Below are 21,211 nucleotides of genomic sequence, written 5' to 3'. Positions count from 1 at the left end.
TTAGATCACCTCACTTTTGTTTCTCACACATGCCATACCAAGATGGGACTATTTTAGATGCTTCTTCTCCTTGGCTTGAATATCCAATGATTAAATAATCAAGTTATACATTCTGAATATTTTGAACATTTATATACTATATTTCCTTATAATCGTCTGGAGACAGGTTACAAGCATAACTAAAGCCATCATAGCTAAGCATGGTGTACAGTTTGAGTGTGGACTATACTCTGAAGACGAGGGTTCAATTCCCTTCTCGGATATGAAACGCATTGGGTGACTACGGGCAAGTCACGTGCACCCAGTCTCAGGGAAAGGCAATAGCAAACCCTCTGAACAAATCTTGGAAAAGAAATCCTGTGGTACATTTGCCTTAGAGTCACCATAAAGCAAAATGACTTGAAACAGACCACAACAACATAATCAAGGAGCAAATCGGACACAGGCAGCCTGAAAGCAGCAAGAGACGCAGCTAAGAGCATACAGAACACTTGGAGAACAGGGCAAACTCTCCAATGGCCAATAGGTCTTATGGAGGAGAGTTTCATGGGCGAGAGTACCACTCCAGAAAAGGCCTAATTTCTGTAGCCACCCGCTGACTCCTAAGGACTTTCATATAAATCACCTATAAACAGCAACCTGGCCATGGAGCGGGGCGATAAAAAATCATCTTATTTCACAAATGTGTATTTGATAATAATGAAGAGTTTGTAAGAGCTTTGATCATATTTCTGTGGCCAAAGAGAGCTGGCAATGAAACAACGTATTAAAATATGAAATGTGTAAACAGCAAGCCACGTGAGCAAATGAAGAACGTGAGGTGGTTTACAGACCGCGAATTGCGACGGTCTGCTGCCGGTGCCGCTGCAGCATCCGGGAGCCGCAGCTTCTAAACCACGAGGAACTCCCAGACGCGGAGGAAGGAGTGCTTCCTGGGCCCGGGAAGTGGTGCCGCAAAGCGCAAGGCGCGCTTTCGCGCATCACTCCGCCGCGACACGTCGGACGCTAGGTGTCGCAAGACGTCAAAATGGCGGTGGCTGTGTGGAAACGGCCACCGCCATTTGTTAAGACGAGTCCGTTAACAGGAGTAGGGGCTCTAGAAGAGACGTCCTTTTTAAACTGGGACATCCTAAGGACGTCCTAAAGGGAGGTCTTTAACCCGCCTGAGTTTCAGGTCTAGAAAAAAACTGAATAGGCCTGCATTGATATCCCTAGACCATCTAAACTGACAACAAAAACACCTCTTGCAAAATGTAGGCCATGACTCTAACCTTATAATTTGCCTTCTTTTCCTGTTTGATTTTTAACACCTTTAACTGAGTGAAGAAGCCAGCGAGCTTCAAACGTCCATGGTTTATTCCAGGGGTAGGCAACCTTTTGAGCCGGGGGCCGGGTTTCTGTCCCTCAGACAACGGGGGGGCCGAAGCCGGGGGTGGAGCTTCCACCCTCCGGGGGCGTGGCCACACACTGGGGGGGGAGCTCCACCTCCAGGGGCAGGGCCAGCGCGGGAGGCCTGGCCCTCTTTCCGGGCCCCGACGGTCCCAGGCCCCATCAGGGGCCCGCAAAAAAGCCAACAGCGGGCACCAGCGCTAGAGGCCTGGCCCTTTTGCCGACCTGCCACCCCCCCATCGTCACATTCATTCTTTTTCTTCCTCCCTTTGCCTATCTTCCATCTCTTCTCATTCTCCAACTTCAATTCCCTCACTCCACTCTTGTTCTTCCATCCGTCTCTCTCTCCCCTTTTCCGTATTCTTCCCTTTCTATTTCCCGTTTCACCTTCTTAACTACCCTTCCATGCCTTTGTTCCCCATTTCCTTTCTTCCCCCTCTCCACTCTCCCTTTTACTGCTTTTTTTTTTCTTCTTCCATTCATCTCTTTCTTTCTCTTTTTCTTCCCCCTTTCCTTTATTTCCTCTTTCTTCTTCCTCCAGTCCACCCTGTCCTTTATTTCCCTCGCCCTTTCTCTTCCCCTTTCCTTCTTCCTTTCCCTCCCGCCTGTCCTTCCTAGCTCCCTTCCCTTCTCCCCACTCTCCCTCCACACCCTTTCCTGCCTTCCTTCTTGTCCTTCCTGCTGGAGGCAGAGGTCCATCCCTTCATCCCTTCCATCTCCCCTTTTCTTCTTCCTTCCCTTCCTTCCCCCTATGTCTCCTCACATCCCCCTTTCCTCATGTCTTTCTTCCTCCCTCCCTCCCCCATCTCTCCCTCCACACATCTTTCAATCCCTCTCACCTTCATTTCCCCCTTCCCGTTCTTCTTCTTCCTGGCTCTCTTCTCTTCATCTCTACCTCCACACAGCTCTTTCTTTCTTTTCTGTTCTTTCTTTCTTTTCTTGTCTTTCTTTCTTTCCATCCCTTCCACTATCTTTCTCTCCTTCCTTTCATCTCTTTCCTTCTTTCCACCCATCTGTCTCTTCCTTTTCCTTCCCTCCCTTTCTCATTCCCCCTTCCCTTTCTCTCCCTCCCTCCACCTCTCTTCCTTCCTTTCTGTCCTTCCTTTCTTTTTGGATGTTATTGTATTGCTGTAAGGCCAATATGGCAACCCCTTGGATATGTTTTACAAAGTACTGAACAGTGTTACTATGGTCCGGTGCATTGCTGGAGAACCTGAGTTGATACAACAATTAGATCACACATTGATTGTTTAAACAAAGCACATCGCAGAGTTGGCAAAGTGTGGATGCTAGAAGGTGATCTCAACAGAGCTGCACTTATCAGAAAAACCTGTTACAGACAGCACAAAATAAAGCTGCTTTGAGTCAAGTGGAGGTATGGTGTTTCACAATGATGCAGGTGTCCTAAAATCCAGAAGCCAACAAAGCCACGCTCCAGCCCTAAGGACTGGAGGCGTGGCTTTGTGTGGCTTCTGGATTCTTAGGACACAGGCATCATTAAACACCATACCTCCACTGTGACTCGAAGAGCTTTATTTTGGCTGTCTGTAAAACAGCCACAGTTTCTGACACCGCCCTACTGACTGTCCCCATCAGTTCTTGCCTCTGTTTTAATGTTTGTGGGGAAAGTCTGTAGACATACCCACTGGGACAGGTCTACTCCTCACATTTAAAGCAAATTTCTTCAGACGACACATAACAATTAATCATGTGGCCCAATGACCACATAGAAGGACACATGTTAGCCATTTTAAAAAGACTAGCATTTCCTTAAATAAAAGATAACCTACCTTATTTACGCCTTTCCTCTGTTTTGGTGTGCGATCCACTCCACATAAAAACCAGTGTGAATAATTATATAGGAGGTGGCTTTAGCCACAATGTAAAGGGGGGAGGGGATATTAAGAGCTCCAAGGTTTATATATCACTTGTTCTACAAACAGAATGCGAATTAATAAAGATCTCCAGGTGTCAAGAGATAAAAGAACATGATTGGTTCAGCTGCACTTTAAGTATAACCGCATCATTCCTTCTTTATCACAGAGATTTATGTTGGCACCGATGAAGGAAACAGGAAGAGAAGTCAGTGTGCTAATGTTGAGGTGGCTTGGATTTTTGTACTGAAGATTATTGCTCAATATAATGCTAGAAGGACTACCAAGTGTTGTGCATCCAACCACCTTGACCTGTAAGCCTGGGGCAAGAAGTTGCTCCAGCTAGGCCGCATGTTGTACATTAAATTCCACCAGACCATTCAGCGAATGTGGTATATTTGTCTGCCATGTTTAGAATCGATCACGATAAAACAAATATAAACATAACTTCCACAGAAGATCAAGATCCATGTGTGATCCATGAACCACACACACACACCAATGTCAGGTAGTCCAGCATTTCCCAGCTGTTAAAAAGGGTGTACAATAAGATAATAAGCAGAGATAGAAGTAAACCTCTCCCACCATTTCAAAGGGATGCACTTAAGTAGAGGTGGGAGGAGCAGAAAGAAAAGTGTGTGGGTATACATGCTGACTTGGGTTACTTTAATTCAAAAAATCTCATCAAAATTTTGGCAGCCTGGAAGTAACATCTGCTTAACAGACTATAATGAAGTGCTGAAGATTCCCCCCTCTACCCTCTTGTATTCTTTTGATAAATGGTTTAGGATCACACTGCTTGTTTGTTTCTCTCAATAGATTGATTTAGAAAAACTATTTTTTCCCTAAAATAATTCTTAAAAAATAAATACAAATCTCACAGAAATTGGACAAATGCCAGACTTAGAAATCTCAGATTTCTTACATTATTAGTATTACAATTACTACCTCTTCAAGCCGCGCCCCTATTACACAAAAATAGCTCAGAGATGTTGATCTCTCCTTTTAAACTGCACTAATAAATGTCATAATATTATAGTCTTCTACCTTGCTACCAAGCTTGTTGCGAAAGGACAAGCACAATCCATCAGAAATCTACATTCTCCAAAACATTGAGCTGGTACACCAGATAACTAGGGTTACCATAAGTGAGGACCTCTAAATGGGACAAATGTAGACCAAATGTAGGCAACTTTTTCAAATTTAACATTTTTATAAAAATGGAGGATGCGCAAAAAATTGAGGTTTTTTTTAAAATGTTAATAAAATGCATGTTTTTGAGCATGATCAAAAATGGAGAACATTTTGGCATTATTCTTAGACAGATGGCACAAATGGACTTTGCCTCGGGTTCAACTTACTTCTCAGAAGTTGTATACTTGGGCAAGGGAACTGTGGTTTTTTCTCTACTGAGCAGGAGTTTTTGTAAAAATCACAGCAAGTACATTGGCCGTGCCCAGAGGCTTGTTGATATCAATATCACCATCACATCATCATCATATTCACACTCCACCACCACCACATCATCAACTCACCCACCACCACTATATTGGCCAAGAAGGCAGACTTTGTTAGCATGCAAAGCACTACATAAATACACAAAAAATGCACTTGCATATTTTGTTATATTAAAAAATATTGAAAAAATAAATAAAAAACAAGGCAGGGGGTATTTATTTGATATTAAAAATTAATGTAATAAAACAAAAACAAGCAATTAAAATTAATGAAATAAAACAAAAACAAGCATAATAAAAATTAATGAAAAACATAAAAACAAGCAATAATAAAAAAATTAATAAATAAATAAAATAAGTATTTTATATTTTTAATATAATTTAAAAACCCCGAAAATACCAAGGCAGATCTAATGGCCACTGACCGTCAGCTTTCCTCCTCCTCCTCCTCCTCCTCCTCCTCCTCCTGCCTCTGGCCCAATTCTACCCTGGCCTTCAGGCACCCTTCCCTGGCTCCTCCTTCCTCCTCCCCTCCTCTCCTCCTTCTCCCCCTCCTCCTCCTTAGGTGGCTGGCGCGGAGGAAGGGAAAGCAGGGCAGGCGCACCGGATGGAAGCGGGCAGGCGCGCATGCGCGGAGGGAACTGGGGGCAGGCAGGGCGCGCGCATGCGCACTAGCCCCTGCTGAGGCCTGGGGGGCGCGCAAGCCCTCACAGTGGGGGCCACGGTGGTGGCGGCGCTTCTGCCACCGAGGAAGAGGAGGAAGGTGGAGCCGGAGGAGGAGGTGGGTTGGCGCGCAGCCGCCGCATTAGCGCGAGCAAGGGCCGGAGCGGGCCCCCAAACCAAGAACAGGCACGGGTGTGGGCCCAAACCGGACGGACCAGCATCCCGAAACCAGATGGGCACGAGGCCGCCGGGTTAGGGCAACCCTACAGATAACAACAAAACCATAGTTTAGCTTTTCAAGGAGGAACTGAAGCAACTAACTTTCCTGCAAACTTTCCCTCCAGAGAGGCTACAAGGAGATATTGGTAGCTTTTTAATGTTATATTTTAAGTGCATCATTGAAATATAAACTGGTTAATAAAACTATGGTTATGTGAAAACAAGCAGCTCCAACAGATTGGTTCAAAATAGTCTTGTATCCACCTCCACTGTTAAAAGGAATTTCAATTGTAGAAGGTTTAGACATATGGCAAACTTCTGCTTAGTCTAAATGTAGGCCAAGCTTCCAAACCCCTGCAAGGCCCAACCAGGGAAGGAAGCAAGCATGCCTGGTTTGCTAGGGCACTCGCGGAACAGTGAACTATGCAAGTAAATAAACTAGTGGAATGGCACAAGGGACTCACAGTTTAGACTCTATAAAAAATGGATTCCAAACAACACTGCACTGCAATAGACATTTGGTCATGAGTGCACTCGTTCTTGTGACTGAACACAATATGACACAGCCCTATCCTTTTAAAGGTTTTCAACTTCAGGCTTAAGGCTAGGGAAAGAAATGTACACACCACATGTGAATCAGATTCCTAATAGAGCGTTCAGGGGGAAAGGGGGGGGTCAACTATCCTTCCCTCACCTCAATCACTTGTGGCTGATTGCATTCAGCAGGACTTGCATCTGTGTAAATAAAAGCCTGAGAGGGTCAGGGGAAATAAGAGGAAGAAGGGAGAGAAATCAGACCAGATATGTAAGCTCTCCATGCTCTACTGTACCTCCTTCACTGTCCCCAACCCCTTAAGCTGGGCCTGCTTAAACTCTATATTTTCTACAGCCAGAAACAAGCACACCAGACATTAATTAAAGGATAAAGAGCCCTTGCAGGGCTTTAAAATGGGAGTTTGCACAGAAAGAATTGTTATCTCACTGGAAATTTCAGCAGCAATTTGATCACTTAACATGACTCTGGCATGAATGTTTTATGAATCCAGTTGGGCCCATGTACTAAAAATGAATTTCTTGCTTTTGCCACCATGTTCTCTAAAGAAACAACACAACAAAAATTCCTCTGGCTCTCCCCTTTTCAGTCTTTCTGATGGGTGTGCCTATCATCAATAGAAGATAGCACCTGATCTGTTTTTGTTTTTTGCAATGGATGAGCACGAGACACCCTTACACCTCAACCAAATCAAGGCAGCGCCTGACGTACAGCATGGAAATCCGGTCATAGACCTGCCACGCACCTGCCCCCTTACTACATCTTTGCACTCAGAGGAGCATAATATAAAAGATGAAGAGTTATGCAGGGCAAAACTGCTGACTGAATATAGGAAGTGACAAGGAAAGCAAGGGAATGTATGCTTCTAAGCAAAACAGAGCGAAGTTACCAAAGTGACTAATATAGAATCTTATAATGTTAGAATCTGTAGCACAAACTATTTTAAAATGGAATTGTGTTACAGTGAAAATATAAACATGTTTATCTGGTAGAAATAAAAAGTATTTAGATAGTGGTCCAGGTAGCAACTAAAGAAGGTCTAGATTCAGTTTTCCAATCCCTAGAGTAATACAAACGTTCAACTGTTGGAGGAGGGGCAACCAATTCAAAATGGCCCCAAAATCTATTTCTGTTTTTGATAAATTAAACATTTGATGATATTAAAAACACTGCAAAAGCCTTGTAACATTTAAAAAGAAAATTGCTGCTCCTGGAGGCTTCTGAAAAGTGGGGTAATCCATCCCCTTTTGCCAGATAAAGAAAAGATTAGGGCCAAGAAAACCTCATGAAGGTTCCCCCGAGAACACAAATGTAGTCATCAGGACTTATGGTAATCCTAAGATCCTCGGGGATCCTGCCAACCTCTTTTACAGGCATTAAATCTTTGCATTGTTGCTTTTTTTATCATGGAGTTTTCTTGACAAGATAAGGCCTGAACGTATTGTATTTAGGGGTGGAAATCAATACAAGTTACTATTAAAAAAACAAACAAAATAATAATACAGTTTGTTTGCTACTAGACAAAGACCATCCCTCAATCTGCAGCTGCCCTTCCCCAGGGAGATCCACACACAGTATCTTTTCTAGCCGCTTTTGTCAGGCATTAAATCTTGTTGGTTGTGCTTTGTTATTATCTTCCCTTCTCTGTTCTATACATCTCAACCATTTCACATTTTAAAATTGAAATATTAAACCATTTTAGATATCAGTTCCACTTGCATCTAAGTTTTGTCACCTTTCATTGCGGAAAGTAACTTCACATCTTCGGACAAAGCCTATAAAGGAACTAGCTACCATTGAAAATGCAATGCTGCACAATATATGTGTGTGTGTGTGTATAATTTGAAATAAAATTTCCTGAATCAGATATAAGAGAGAGTGCCTATGCAGTTTGGGGGGGGGCACCTGATTTGTGGTAGCTGGGTGAAGGCTGCTCATCATCTCCATCATTCTAACCAGGCCATACAAACAGGAGTTTGGTTCTGCCATATCTACTAGCACAAGAAAGCACAAGTGATCCCGCCTCAATCCTGGGAGAGCAGGAAAATATAAAATTATGTTATTATATTATTATTAGTATTATTATTATTATTATTATTATTATTTATTATTATTCTCTCCACCTTTATCATCCATAGTCATTCAAATAATTTATCTGTGGACGAAGTAAAGTAAGGCTTGCTGCCTTGTGTATATCAAATTACTTCCAGCTCGGTAGTGCATGCCAAATTAAACGAGGTCCATTTTTTTTGCATTTATGTCGCAGTCCTAATAACTGAACGGCACTCCAATGACCTCTATTAACATTACGCCCACAGGAATGGTAGCCAACTACACTTACTAATCATCTAAGCATGTTTTTCCCACTAATATATGTAAGACACAAAGTCAGGCTAATGGCATTATAATTGCCTGCTCCCTTGGACCTTTATTAAAAGCTGGCATTAACCAACAAGCTAATCCTCCTAGAAGAAGGTAACTGCACTGGAAATTTGCATATATTTTTATGAAATAAAGTATACCATCCATATTTAAATTCTTTAAGGATTCTCAAAGGTATACCATCCATACAGTGTGACTTGTTTAATTTGAGCTACTGTCACTTCTTTCAGTAGATAACCTCTCGGTACTAGTATCTATCTAAGATGTTGAGAACTCCAAAATAATTGGCATCTTCTGAAATCTCCTACTCCTGTAGCAATCCATATATCCTTATACCTTCAATTCAAATGCCTCCCTGATTGACTGCTTTCTCTACACTTGTTTCCATGAATTTTGTCCACTACAAGAGCTGAATGTTTCTTTTTTTTTCCTTCTGGAACTGCACTTCCAGTTTCAAGGAAGCATATTGGCCATTAGGGCTTCTTTGACTCTGCTTTTAACCACACAACCATCTCCTTGGCCCAGGTTCCTCATTTGTGGTATACAGTTTATCCAAGCTTCCATATATGGTTTTGAACAAATTCCCAGTGTCTAGGAAGCAGTACTGTGGGGGTGGGATCTGATATAATTCCTTCACACAGTTTTCAAGTTTTTCTTTTCAATTGCAAACCTTCATTCTTTACCTCGCAGAAACATTAAGAGTTTTATGCCAAGCTAAGACTGGGCAGAGAAGTAAGTCTAATACGTATTCCAGTACATTAGTGCAAAGTGTATGTATCAGTGGTTCCAACCTTCCTAATGCCGCGACCCTTTAATACAGTTTCCTCATGTGGTGGTGACCCAACACATGAAATTATTTTCATTGCTACTTCATAACTGTAATTAAATTAGGTGTTTTCCCAGGGCCTAGGCAACCCCATGAAGAGTCATTCAACCCCAAAAGGGGTCCCAACCCACAGGTTGGGAACCACTGGTATATATGGTAATGGGAATCATGAAGGTCTCCAGATATTGCGGGACTGCAAATCCCAACTGATCCAGAGGCACAGCTGATCATTACACATGTTGGAGTTGCAGTCTAACAACATCTGGAGGGCTGCAGGAGAAGAAGGAGAAGAGAAAGCAGTTTAATAAATAATAAAAAAGTACGCTAAAAATTAAAATTTTAATTTCGTAGTAGCAGCAGTGGATTGGATAATTGTAGGGGAATGCTTAGGATGGGATGCAGTGGTTCTGTAACCTTTGGCCCTCTAAATGTTTTGGACTTTAGATCCAGAATACCTGACCATTTGCCATGCTGGCTGAAGCTTCCAGGGAATGAAGTCTAGACATCTGTTGGGCCAAGGTCAAAGACTACAAGGGCACAAGATAGCAAGTCCCCCCAAAAAAGACATAGGCAGGAGAGCATGACACTCTGGGCAGGAGCATGTACTCCATCTGGCTTAATGTAGGATCTCGGCTTGAAAGCCGAGCTCACCAGCACACCACACACCAGACATTTTTAGGACTTTGTATTCAAGAAAAAAAACCAGCCTATAGCTTTTAGCCATTCTATCATTTCATAATAATAGATAATATATTTAATATAGTGGAAAGAAAACAACTCCAGCAAAATTTAGTTTTTAAATTATTTATGGCAATGTGCCGCAGCGAAGATACCATCTACTTTACGGTCTAGCAACCAAGGGATGCAGGACAATGCCTACAATGCAATTTTTTTAAAAAGCATCAACACACAGATTTCTCTGTCTGTTCATATGAAAACCTAAGCTACCAGCTCTTCTAGCAAATTATTATAATGGTTTTAGAGCCATTTGCTACTCTGTCTTCAAAATTTGCTATTTTTATTCATTTTGGCTATCTGCTAGGTCAACAATGGACCTTCAGTCTTCCACAGGGATCTAAACAATCCTTCCATTATCTGTGTTTTATCATCAGTTTTTATTTTGTTGCAAAACTGGTAAGGTTTAAAGTTGAGAAAATATTTTTGGAGGTGGAAATCTCTAGGAGTCAAGGATCAACAACAGAAAAGGCAACTATCAGGATGTTTTTATTCCATGCAAAGGTCAAGTTGTCCCAGAACGTATTTTGTCAGCAATGACTAGACAAAAACATTTCTGAACTCAATAGGTGTATTGAGGTCTGGCCTTCCAGAGAGGTCCCCAAAAGGTCAAGCTGGTGCGAACACAACTGAAAAGCAAGATAAAGAATATGTTTAGGTACAGTGCCATAAAACTTTCTGCAGCACACTGAAATACCCCAAGGCCTATGGCACCATGTGTGGTGAACAAAATCTCTACCTTGCAGCTGCTCTGTCTGGACAGCCTGTGAACTCTTTTTAAAGGAAATGAGAATCCAGCTGCATTCATACAAAGCCAGAAGGAGGCTTCAGGTTGTTACATGTACAGTATAAGCTACATTATCAATGAGTGTATAAGGCCCATCTTCTCCAACAAGCAGGTTGAAAGAAAGGCCTTTTGGTGGCTGTTGCACATCAATTGTGGAAGACCTTCCCACTGGCGAGGTCCATTAGCATCAGGACTAGTTTTCAATCCAGTGCCAAGGCAAGGCAGGCCTGTGTTTTGTTAAAACCTTTGGTGCTGAATTTACTTTAATGTGCATGTACATGGTTTTTAATTGTTTGCAGCTTTTTAAGCTGTTACAACTTGGTGGCTATGTTCCGTTCGAGATTAAAACAATAAAATAGGTTTAAATGAGATAAAAATGTATTATTTTGTTATTTAAATCTTAAACTGCTTAAATGGCTTATTGTTTTTATCTATATGTTTAAATTCCACAATAAAAGGCTGGATATAAATATTTTAATAAAATAAAATGAATGGTATCCCCCACTCCACTACTTCACCTTTCTCTATTCTCAGAGATTATAACTCCCATTTGCCCCCCACAGACTGATAACCCATACATAGTACCTGACACAGAACCATGGCCTAGGTGTTTCTGCACCTTCCCAGTTCTTCTCTATGAACAATGTCAATGAAAAACACAATAAGCACCTTAGGAACAGTTTGAAAAACTTAGTTACACACAAAGAATGTTAGCACTGGGAAGTCAGGCCTAGAAGAAGAGATAAGAAGATGATTTATCAAAGAGAATTATAACTGTAATATAGTTAAGGACTGTTTGATAATGTAGTTTATGTTTTAATTAAATTAATTGTTTAATTAAAAAAGCGTAATAAGCAGGATCATAGGAAGAAGTACAGAAGAAACAGGAAGACCTGGAACATGTGGACTTTTTGTGTGCAACAGCTTTTAAAGGGAGAATCCTGAGACTGATAGTGTGAATCATGCAGAACTCAGTTATTGTTAAAATGCAACTTCAGCAGTCTTCACCATTGGCCATCTGTCTGAGGCTGATGGAAGCCTGCAACGTCTGGAAAGTCACATCCCTGCTTTAAGCCAACCTTCCCCAACATGGACCGAACTTCCAGAGCCAATGGGTTATACTGTATATTGGCTGGGAAGGGTAGGTGTCATAGTCCAGCCCACCTCTAGCGGGCCAGAAAGGGGAAGGCTGCTTTTATGGCATTCAGAGAAACACCCTGCTGAAAAAAGAAGGCCAGGCCAGATTACACAAAACCCACCCAACCGGACTATATAATAGAAACATTTGAACAAGGTACAATTAAAACAATTCATGACAATGGGAAAGAACAGCCATAATTGAAAGCAAGCTATACTTGAAGTGGTGTATGTAGCTTGCAAACATGAAGCACGGGGGAGGGGGGAGTTAACGCTGAACAAGGCTCAGACTGCCTATTCAATATGTCTGAATGCTGCAATCATGGTGGATTTTATAATATTATTGCTCGCATCACCAACAAGTCAGGAGCCTCAAACAGTTTCTGTCATGACAAGGAAGGAAACAAAACACTGGGAGATGAGAGACAGAGAGAGAGAGAGAGTCCACAGTTGTTTGACAGGTTTCTCAGCTCTGACACAAAATGCGGCATGATGATGCTTTGTTGAAGTGGCAGTCAACAGCTGATATAAAACACCCACACACAATTTCAGGATTAAAAGTTGTTCCTTAAAACATGAATGTACAAACACATACTCCCTCATATACACACACATACACACACATCTTTGGAAGCAGATGCTATATAGTAACAGGTGCATTTAAGGGAGAAAGCAATACAGAATGTCAAAGAATGTTACAGCAGGGCTGGGAAATACGGTTGGACTGCAAACTCCCATCACAGTCAGACAGACAACACTAAGCAGTGATGGAGGTATACTCCAAAGATATCTGGAAAGCAAATTCCCCCTAACCCAGTATTACAGGGATTTATCCGTATTAAAAAAAAATCATTCTTATAACATGGTATACTTTTTCCCTTTAAATCAAAGATGTTTAATCCACGTCATTACCATAAGGGTTACTCTTGGGCAATGGGGGCAATTCCCCCCTTCAACCTCTCTGTGGGCCAGTGTCCCAAATACCTCTATCTTCATCCAAGTAATTCTCAAATGTCACCAGGGTGGACACAACATCATTCCTGCCACTGGTTTTTAAAAGGACCCTGGAGAAAATAGAAGTATTGGGGATTCTATGTAGGGCTGGGTGTTTCACATTTGGGGCTCTCCGTGTGGGCATTCATGCCAATTTTTTTTTTTAATGGGATTAGGGTCTTTGGGGCACTGATGGGAGTTTCAGGGGCTGCAGCTGTGGGATGCTTTTCTGGCCATCCCTGAAAGACTGGGTAATGGTAAATCCTCACAGACAGTTCTTGAAGAACTTTCATCTTCCGTGCAATCCCAATCTCTTTCAGACGCAATGAGATGTTTGGAAGAAGCAGCAATTGTGGTTAACTGTACTTGCTGCGCTCCACTTTTGTATATGGGCAGGCATTCCTCAGGTTCTCAGGATAGGTTCCCAGTAAAACATGTTTTCAAGCGTTCTTTAGACAGGCTGGTTATTTTATAAAGATATTTCAAACTCAGTAACACTTAGGCTGCATCCACACAGCAGAATTAATAGAGCTTGACATCGCTTTAACTGCCATAGCTTAAGTGCTTATGCAATTATGGAACTTGTTGTTTTTGTAGATATTTAGACTTCACAGTCAGAGAGCTCTGGTGCCACAACAAACTACAAATCCCAAGATTCCACTGGTTGGAGCCATGACAGTTAAAAGCAATGTCAAACTGCATAATTCTGTAATATGGCAACAGCCTTACTCTCATATTTTCACTTTGACCAAGGGCAAAGATGTATGAATACAGCTGGATATCATTCCTTATAACAGAGTTTACAGGCTGGTCACAGAAGCAACTGCAAGGCTAGAGGATTTTGTTCAACACATGGCACTATAGGCCTTGGGGCATCAGTATTTCACAATAAATAATGATACCATATGATTCCACTTTAGTTGCCATGGCAACATGTGACTCTGGGATTTGCAGTTTAGGAAGGGGTACAAAGAATTCTCAGCCTTTCTGGTTCTAATGCTTCACCAAACCACAAATCCCAGGATGCCTTTGGAAGTTGCCTTGGTAATAGATTCATAGTGCTATAACTGTATAGTGTGAAACAGCACCAGAGCAGGAAAACCTTGGGCTCACCAGACAGTTTGATCTACTATTTCCATTAGCCATATACATATGTCAAAAGGTAAAAGTCTTGTAGTCCAAAACATTTGGAAATCAAAAGGTGTGCCCAGCCCTGACCTCAACAAATATTCCTCCAGAGAAGGCTAATATTCCTCCATCTAACCCCGCCCACAATTCTATGAGTATACTGCTAAAGCAGCACTGGAATCTGTGGTGCTATTCGACACCCCAATTCTATACTATGTGCTATTTTATCCAAGTTCCATTGTGAATCCCAAGTCATATCTTTGAAATGTTTTCAATATTTTGCGCCAGAGCTTTGAGACATCAGATACTTTCATACATTTCATGTGAAATCAGTTCCTTCCCTTGGATTAGGCCAAAATAACCTTCCATGGCCTGTTTACAGACAGCCAAAAAAAGCTGGCTTCAAGTCACAGTGGAGGTATGGTGTTTCACTGATGCATGCGTCCTAAGAGGCCAGAAGCCGCACCAAAGCCACACTCCAGTCCCTTAGGGCTGGAGCGGGGCTGTTGGTGGTGCTTCTGGACTCTTAGGGACCTTAGGACGCATGCATCATTGAAACACCATACCTCCACTGTGACTCGAAGCAGCTTTATTTTGGCTGTCTGTAACAGGCCTAAGACACTATCCTTTCTCTCACAGCAGCAGAAAAGATGTGTCTCCTTTGGTAAAAGCACGAAAGAAAGGCAACAGTCTTTTCCTACTGTTGTTCCATAGCAGGAAGTTTTCTGTATGGTATTCTGCAAATGGTATCTGAACCTAGAAATCCAGAAAAGCTTGAGTCTCTCTGATTTGGAATTCCAAAATCTGAAATATTCCAAAAACCAAAGCCTTTTTCATGGGTGGCTGAGATAGTGACATCTTTGACTTCTGATGGTTTGATGTACCCAAACTTTGGCATGTTACAGAACACCCAAAACGGGTGGTCTTGCACCGCTGCCGGTTGCTGTGTCCTGGAACCGCAGCAGCCAAACCGCGCGGTTCCCAGACACAGCAAGAAAGAAGCGCCAAAATGGTGCTTCTTTCTGTGCCCCGGAAGTGGCGCCACAAGGCGCAAGGCGGCACTCGCGGCATCACTTCCACCATGTGACGTCTGGACGCTATGCATCCGCGACATCAAAATGGCAGCGCCCATCTGTATAGGGTGCCGCCATTTTGACGCACTCATTAAGCGCGAGGGGCAAGGCACGTCAGGAAGCACCGCCCCTCGCGCGTAACGACGGCGCCTCATGGGCCCATCTGTACCGCACCTTTGTTTCATGCATGAAATTATTACTGGTAAAAATATTCTCTAAAACAGTGGTTCCCAACCTGTGGGTCAGGGCCCCTTTGGGGGCCAAATGACCCTTTCATGGGGGTCACCTAAGACCATTGGAAAACACCTATTTAATTACAGTTATGAAATAGCAACGAAAATAATTTCATAGGTTTGGGTCACCACAACATGAGGAACTATATTAAAGGGTCGCGGCATTAGGAAGGTTGGGAACCACTGCTCTAAAATTACCTTTAGGCTATACATATAAGGTATATATGAAACACAAATGAATTCTGTGTTTAGACCTGCGTCCCATCTCCAAAATATCTCTTTATGTATGTTTATTCAAATAGCGGTATTCCAAAATCCCTTCCTTCAAAAAAAAAAAAAAGGCCACCCAAAATCCAAAAAAACTTCTTGTCCCAAACATTTTGGATAAGTGAGACTCAACCTGTATAGTCATATTTACTAACAGCAACTGCTGGATATCCTCCATGAATCTGTCTTGCACCTTTTAAAGAAAGTTAGGCTTCACGAGATCCTTCTGATAGACTACAGAACCTCATGCTACCCATGCCACTATCCCATCCCCCAAAATACTGAAATTCCTTAGGGTTCAAGTGGTCACTTCTAGCCATGAGAGAAAGTTTTGGGGCAATTAGGCCTTTTTCACAGAAAACCAGGAAGGGACCCTAAAATGGCCAAGATTTGTCAACTGCACCATCTAAAAGTTTCTGGTGTATAATAATCCAATTACAGAAGGAGAGATAAAATGAAACCCTCTAAATGAATGATCATATTCACATCTTGAAGCAGCATTGGCAGTATCCTGAATAATTCTCTAAATAGCATAGGCAGAGCAGTTTTTTAAAAGCCATGCATTTCAAAGACACAGCATAACTCACTGCATTAATTTACGAATACAGGTTGTGTGTCCCTTATCCAATATGCTTGGGACCAGAGGTGTTTTGGATTTTGAATTTATTCAGATTTCAGAATATTTGCATATTCATAATGAGATGTCTTAGAGATGAGTTGTTGTGTGCCTTCGTTTCCAATTTATGCTGACCCTAAAGCGAACCTATTATGGAGTTTTCAAGGCAAGACTTGTTCAGAGGATGTTTGCCATTACCATCCCCTGAGGCTGAGAGCATGTGATGTGCCAAGGTCACCCACACCCAGTGAGGTTCATGACCACGTAGGGAATTGAATCCTGGAGATGGGACCCAAGTTTAAACATTAAATGAATTAATATTTCATATACACATTATAAACATAGCCTGAATGTAATTTTATACATAATATTTGTAATAATTTTGTGCATGAAACAACATTCATGCATACTGAACCATCAGAAAGCAAAGTGTCCGTTTCTGAGTCAGCCGCATGGACAATTTTGGATTTTGAAGTATTTCAGATTTTGGAATTTCAGATAAGGGATACCCAACCCTTTCTACTTTTAGCCTTCCTCCTTGGGGATCATGATCATATAGATACATTTTAAAAACTGCACAACATCTAGCAATCGCTGCTAAAATACAGACTACATTCAAGCCCTGAATTTTAAACTGCACAATTTCATTTTTTAAATGAAATTCAATAATTTTTTATGTCTGACAAGGCTTTTCAATTTTCAGTACCAGTGACAGGTTTTTGCTATATGATTGCAAAAGTATTAATATTCTTTCGAGCTGGTCATGCTTGTTAGTATGTACTGTACCTGTTAAAACTGTAATTGTCACTAGATTGACACAAATAGAATTTGACTTGCCTTCATTTCTTTTAACCTTATCAGTAATGAAGTCTGAATAGAAGACAAGATGGTTAAGTAAACTTAATCAAAACACAATGCCCACAGATAAAACAGAAAAACCTGCACACACAGTGACTTTTTACACACCAAGCAAATAAAATTAAAGGCTATTCCATATTTATTAATTATGTGATACATTTCAATGTGATAAAACCATTTTTAAATGTGTTATCAAATGGTTCTGCCAAGGCACACATTTTGAGAAGCCAGGGCAAACCAAGCTTTGTGTTTACCATTTCATACTTGAAAAATAGGGCTATTCTTCTGGCTTTCCTCTCAAAGAACAACAATACTCTTTGGTTCTATTTTCATTTCTTCATGAGTGCTTCATTTGCCCAGATTACGTCTACCTTTGATTAGCAAATAGCACTTGTACTCCCATTAAAATGTAGTGTTAAAAGTGGATTTGTTCCATTCCAAAACTATTTATTCCACTTATGCAGTGCCCTCATATCCCATCTTTCCAGTTAAAATCCCTTAACAAAATCAGTTCCATCAATGAAATCTTTCAGGCACTCATATGCCAAGGAGCTGTATGCTTCCAAACATTCATACTCACTCTGTCTTTATCATCAGCTACGTCACAAAGGATGTCATCACGGTCAAGAATCCCCCCATCACCATGTTCCAGACGATGCACCTGTATCCAGTAATTTGGATCCTGTACACAAACCAAGAGATGCACACACATCATATATATGTAAACAAATGTTCCTCCCACAGTTGCTGAATCCATAGCAACCTCTTTGAAACCATCCCACAAGCTCAAAATCCCCCCCCCTAAATTAAAGCCAAGTATGCAGCTGCTGTCTATAAACCGAAACCACTGGTCCATCTAGCTTGGCACTGCCTGCTTCTACTGGCAATGGCTCTTCATGAAGTATTTCCAAACATGAGCACCTGATTTCTTTTAACTGGTGATACAACAGACTCAATCCTGGACTTTATACATAAAAAGAATAGAATCTACCATTGGTTTATAGTTGGTTTTCCCCATGGAAAATATCATAATGCGAGCCTGCACAACTTGGCAGTAGGTAGGAACCAAAATTAAAATAGGCTAAACTTCATCAAACTGCAGATATGTTTTAATTAAATATTAATTAATATTACACATTAATACTGATTATTAATTAATATTACTAATTGATATTGATTATTAATTAATTATAATTAATTAATATTAATTCCTCCTCCTCTGCCTGGCCCTCTCTTCAGGAGAAAGCTGAGCAGCAGGACAGCCTTATCTGTCCTTCTCCTACTCCACCTGGACCTCATCTCAGGAGGAGCCTTGAAAGGTGAGCATATCCCCCTTTTCCTCCTCTGTCACCCAGCCTTCCCAGGGGAAAGCCAGGCAAAGGAGCAGCCTTGCAGGATGAGCCTTTGCCCATCCTCTTCCACCCATCCTTCTCCGTAAGAGAAAGGCAAGCAATGGAGGAGCCTTGCAGTACAGGTGTTCACCCATCTGCCTCTGCAGCCGTCCCCTGGCCTTCTCCTCACTTGTAGAGTAAGCATTCTTCCTACCTCCTCCTCCTCCTCTGTATGGCCCCCTCTCTTCAGGAGGAGGCCGAGTGGTGGAAGAGCCTTGAAGTCGTTCCACATCCCTGCAGGCCACCCAAAATCCTTTGGTGGGCTGCATGTGGCCCCCTGGCCCTATGTTATGCAGGCCTGTCATAATGCCTGAAAATGGGAGTATGTGTGCTATGAGGCAGTATCTGCTGGACTTAGCATCCCACAGACTCTAAATAACATTTGAAAGCGAGGCAACAGGGGAGATGGAACCAGAACAGAGAGCCTTAAACAAACACTGTGCTCCAAAGAGGAAGTCTGTATGTGCATAAGACAGCCTAACCCAACATGATGCTCTATAGATGTTAAGGGCTACATCTCTCACTAGACTCATTCAGCATGGCCGTTCATTGAGTATGATAGTAATTAAAATGCAAAATATCTGAAGGGCAACAGTTTAGGAACGGGAATAAACTATATAAACCCAACTATAGGGTGCAGATAGGCTGGACTATGTTTATCAGAATCCCCAACCACCAAGACAAGGTAGGCAGGGGTTGATGACATTTTTAGTTTAACATGTGAAAATTCACATCTAGAAACTACTGGTGCAGTAGCATATAGAAGGGTTTCACACCACAGCATATGTAAGCAACTTGTCTTACAACTCAAGAGTAGTTTGCCTTAATTGACTTTGGAAGCAACTACAAAGAAAAGTCAAATTGTACAAATGAGTCTCCTCTACATGTACATAAACATGTCCTTTGGATCTCTGAGGCAAAGATCAAAACTTTGAAACTGATGCAAAATGACAGGAAGCTAGTGGGAGAGACTAAAAAGGAAGACTGAGAAGATCTTTGTGAACTGAACATGACAGAAGGAGGACTTCGCTTCAGAATGACATTTTAAAACCAACTCAAGTTCTAAATTGGGACACAGATAGAGAAGTAGTGAAGGTCATATTAATCCATCTGACACAAGAGGTGGTCCAAGCATGGACAAAGAATCCACAAGTAGGATAGAGAACTATGTCTTGTGGTTCATTATATCCAAACATGCTTTGTTTACTAGCCAAATGAATCAGACTGCAAACTATGAAATGGAGAGAGCAGGTGGTAGAGAGCCAAGTGCATTGTTAGACTATAGCAAATAAGCAACTAAAACATTCCTGCACAGTTAATCACAAACCTGTTATGCTTGGCGCCAATATTAGAACATGTATCACACAATTTTTCACTTATCTAAATCTGGGATAGGTTGGACAACCTGTATTTGTGTTTTTAAATAAAGAGGAAGCTTTTGAAGTTGTTAGATCTGCTAAGGCTAGGAGGCCTAATCTCCAAGTACTTAAATCCAGGAATATTATCGGGGCAAGGGAGAGGAACCATCTTCAACTTTCCTGGAATGTCATGCCTATATCATGTCCCAACTATCAATTGTCTTTGCCCATTTTGTTTTTCTGTTTGGTGGTAGGGCTGTAACCACTGTAAATAACTAACTTAATGGATGCTAATCTGGAATGGATTGCATTTATTTTAAAGTGACTTAATACTCGTTAAGGTTTATTGGGCATTGCTTAGTAAAGCTACAAAACATTTTCATTTCTCCACACCACTACAGTCAGCCCTCCTTAGCCACAAATTTTTATGCACAGATTCAAGCATCCACGGTTTGAAAATATCCCCAAAAAAGTACAAATTCCAAATACCAAGCCTTAATCTTCCATCTTATATAAGAGACCATTTTGCTATGCCAATGTCTTTAATGGGACTTGAGCATCCACCCCAACAGATAACAAAGGCTTACTGTATTTCAAAATATGTTTCTTTTAATGTTTGTTAGGTTTTTAGAACAAAAAAGGAGAGCTGTTCCTCTAGTGGTTTCCAGGACAGGCAGTTCACCTTTGTTTTGCCCAGCCAAATCAGTCCATAGGAGTCTGGATGGGTCAAAGCTCACCACAATAAAACAGCCCTAAGGGCCCCCATGCAGCTCCACACTCTGCCTACTCCCATCAATATCATCCTTGATTTGAAAACTGGGATTGGTTGTTGCTTTTTCTAAAGTGCTTTCTTGGCAGCAATCCAGGGGCATATATAATGTGTGAAATGCTTTCTTGATTCTTTTTTTTAAGGAGTATCCACATTCAGCCGGGGGGGGGGGGGGGGAGAAAGATGGCTGAAGAAGACAAAAGCCCCATCCTTCCATCTTTATCAGATGAGGGCAGAAAAGGCCACGCAGGTATAAATACAACCACTGCACAGAGGTTTTTCCCTTTTAAACCACTAGGTTTTCTACTTTTTTTTTCTGTCCTTTTTCCATCAAAATCAACATATTGAATTTTTATTCAATGTCCCTACCCCCATGTTTGTAAGGGTTAGGAATTCAGGACCCCCATGAAAGTGGAAAAAATGCAGGAAAAAAATCACTATTATTTTTAATGTGCTATAAAAGCTCTCTAGGAATCTCTAGGTCCTCCAGTGCAGCTCTATGG

At 41.6% G+C, this 21,211-nt stretch overlaps 1 protein-coding gene across 1 annotated transcript in view; it reads right to left on the bottom strand.

Moving 5' to 3' along the window:
• The window catches only part of PARD3 (par-3 family cell polarity regulator), a 697,528-nt gene that overhangs the window by 580,987 nt on the left and 95,330 nt on the right, over window positions 1–21,211 (bottom strand). Inside the window, 1 exon segment of the mRNA XM_042472372.1 lies at window positions 17,771–17,872. Within this exon segment, the coding sequence (XP_042328306.1) occupies window positions 17,771–17,872 (102 nt within the window).

Source organism: Sceloporus undulatus, chromosome 6, assembly GCF_019175285.1.
Source record: "Sceloporus undulatus isolate JIND9_A2432 ecotype Alabama chromosome 6, SceUnd_v1.1, whole genome shotgun sequence".
Lineage (NCBI taxonomy): Eukaryota > Metazoa > Chordata > Lepidosauria > Squamata > Phrynosomatidae > Sceloporus > Sceloporus undulatus.
Note: the sequence above shows the minus strand (reverse complement) of the source record. Positions and strands in the feature narration are given on the sequence as shown.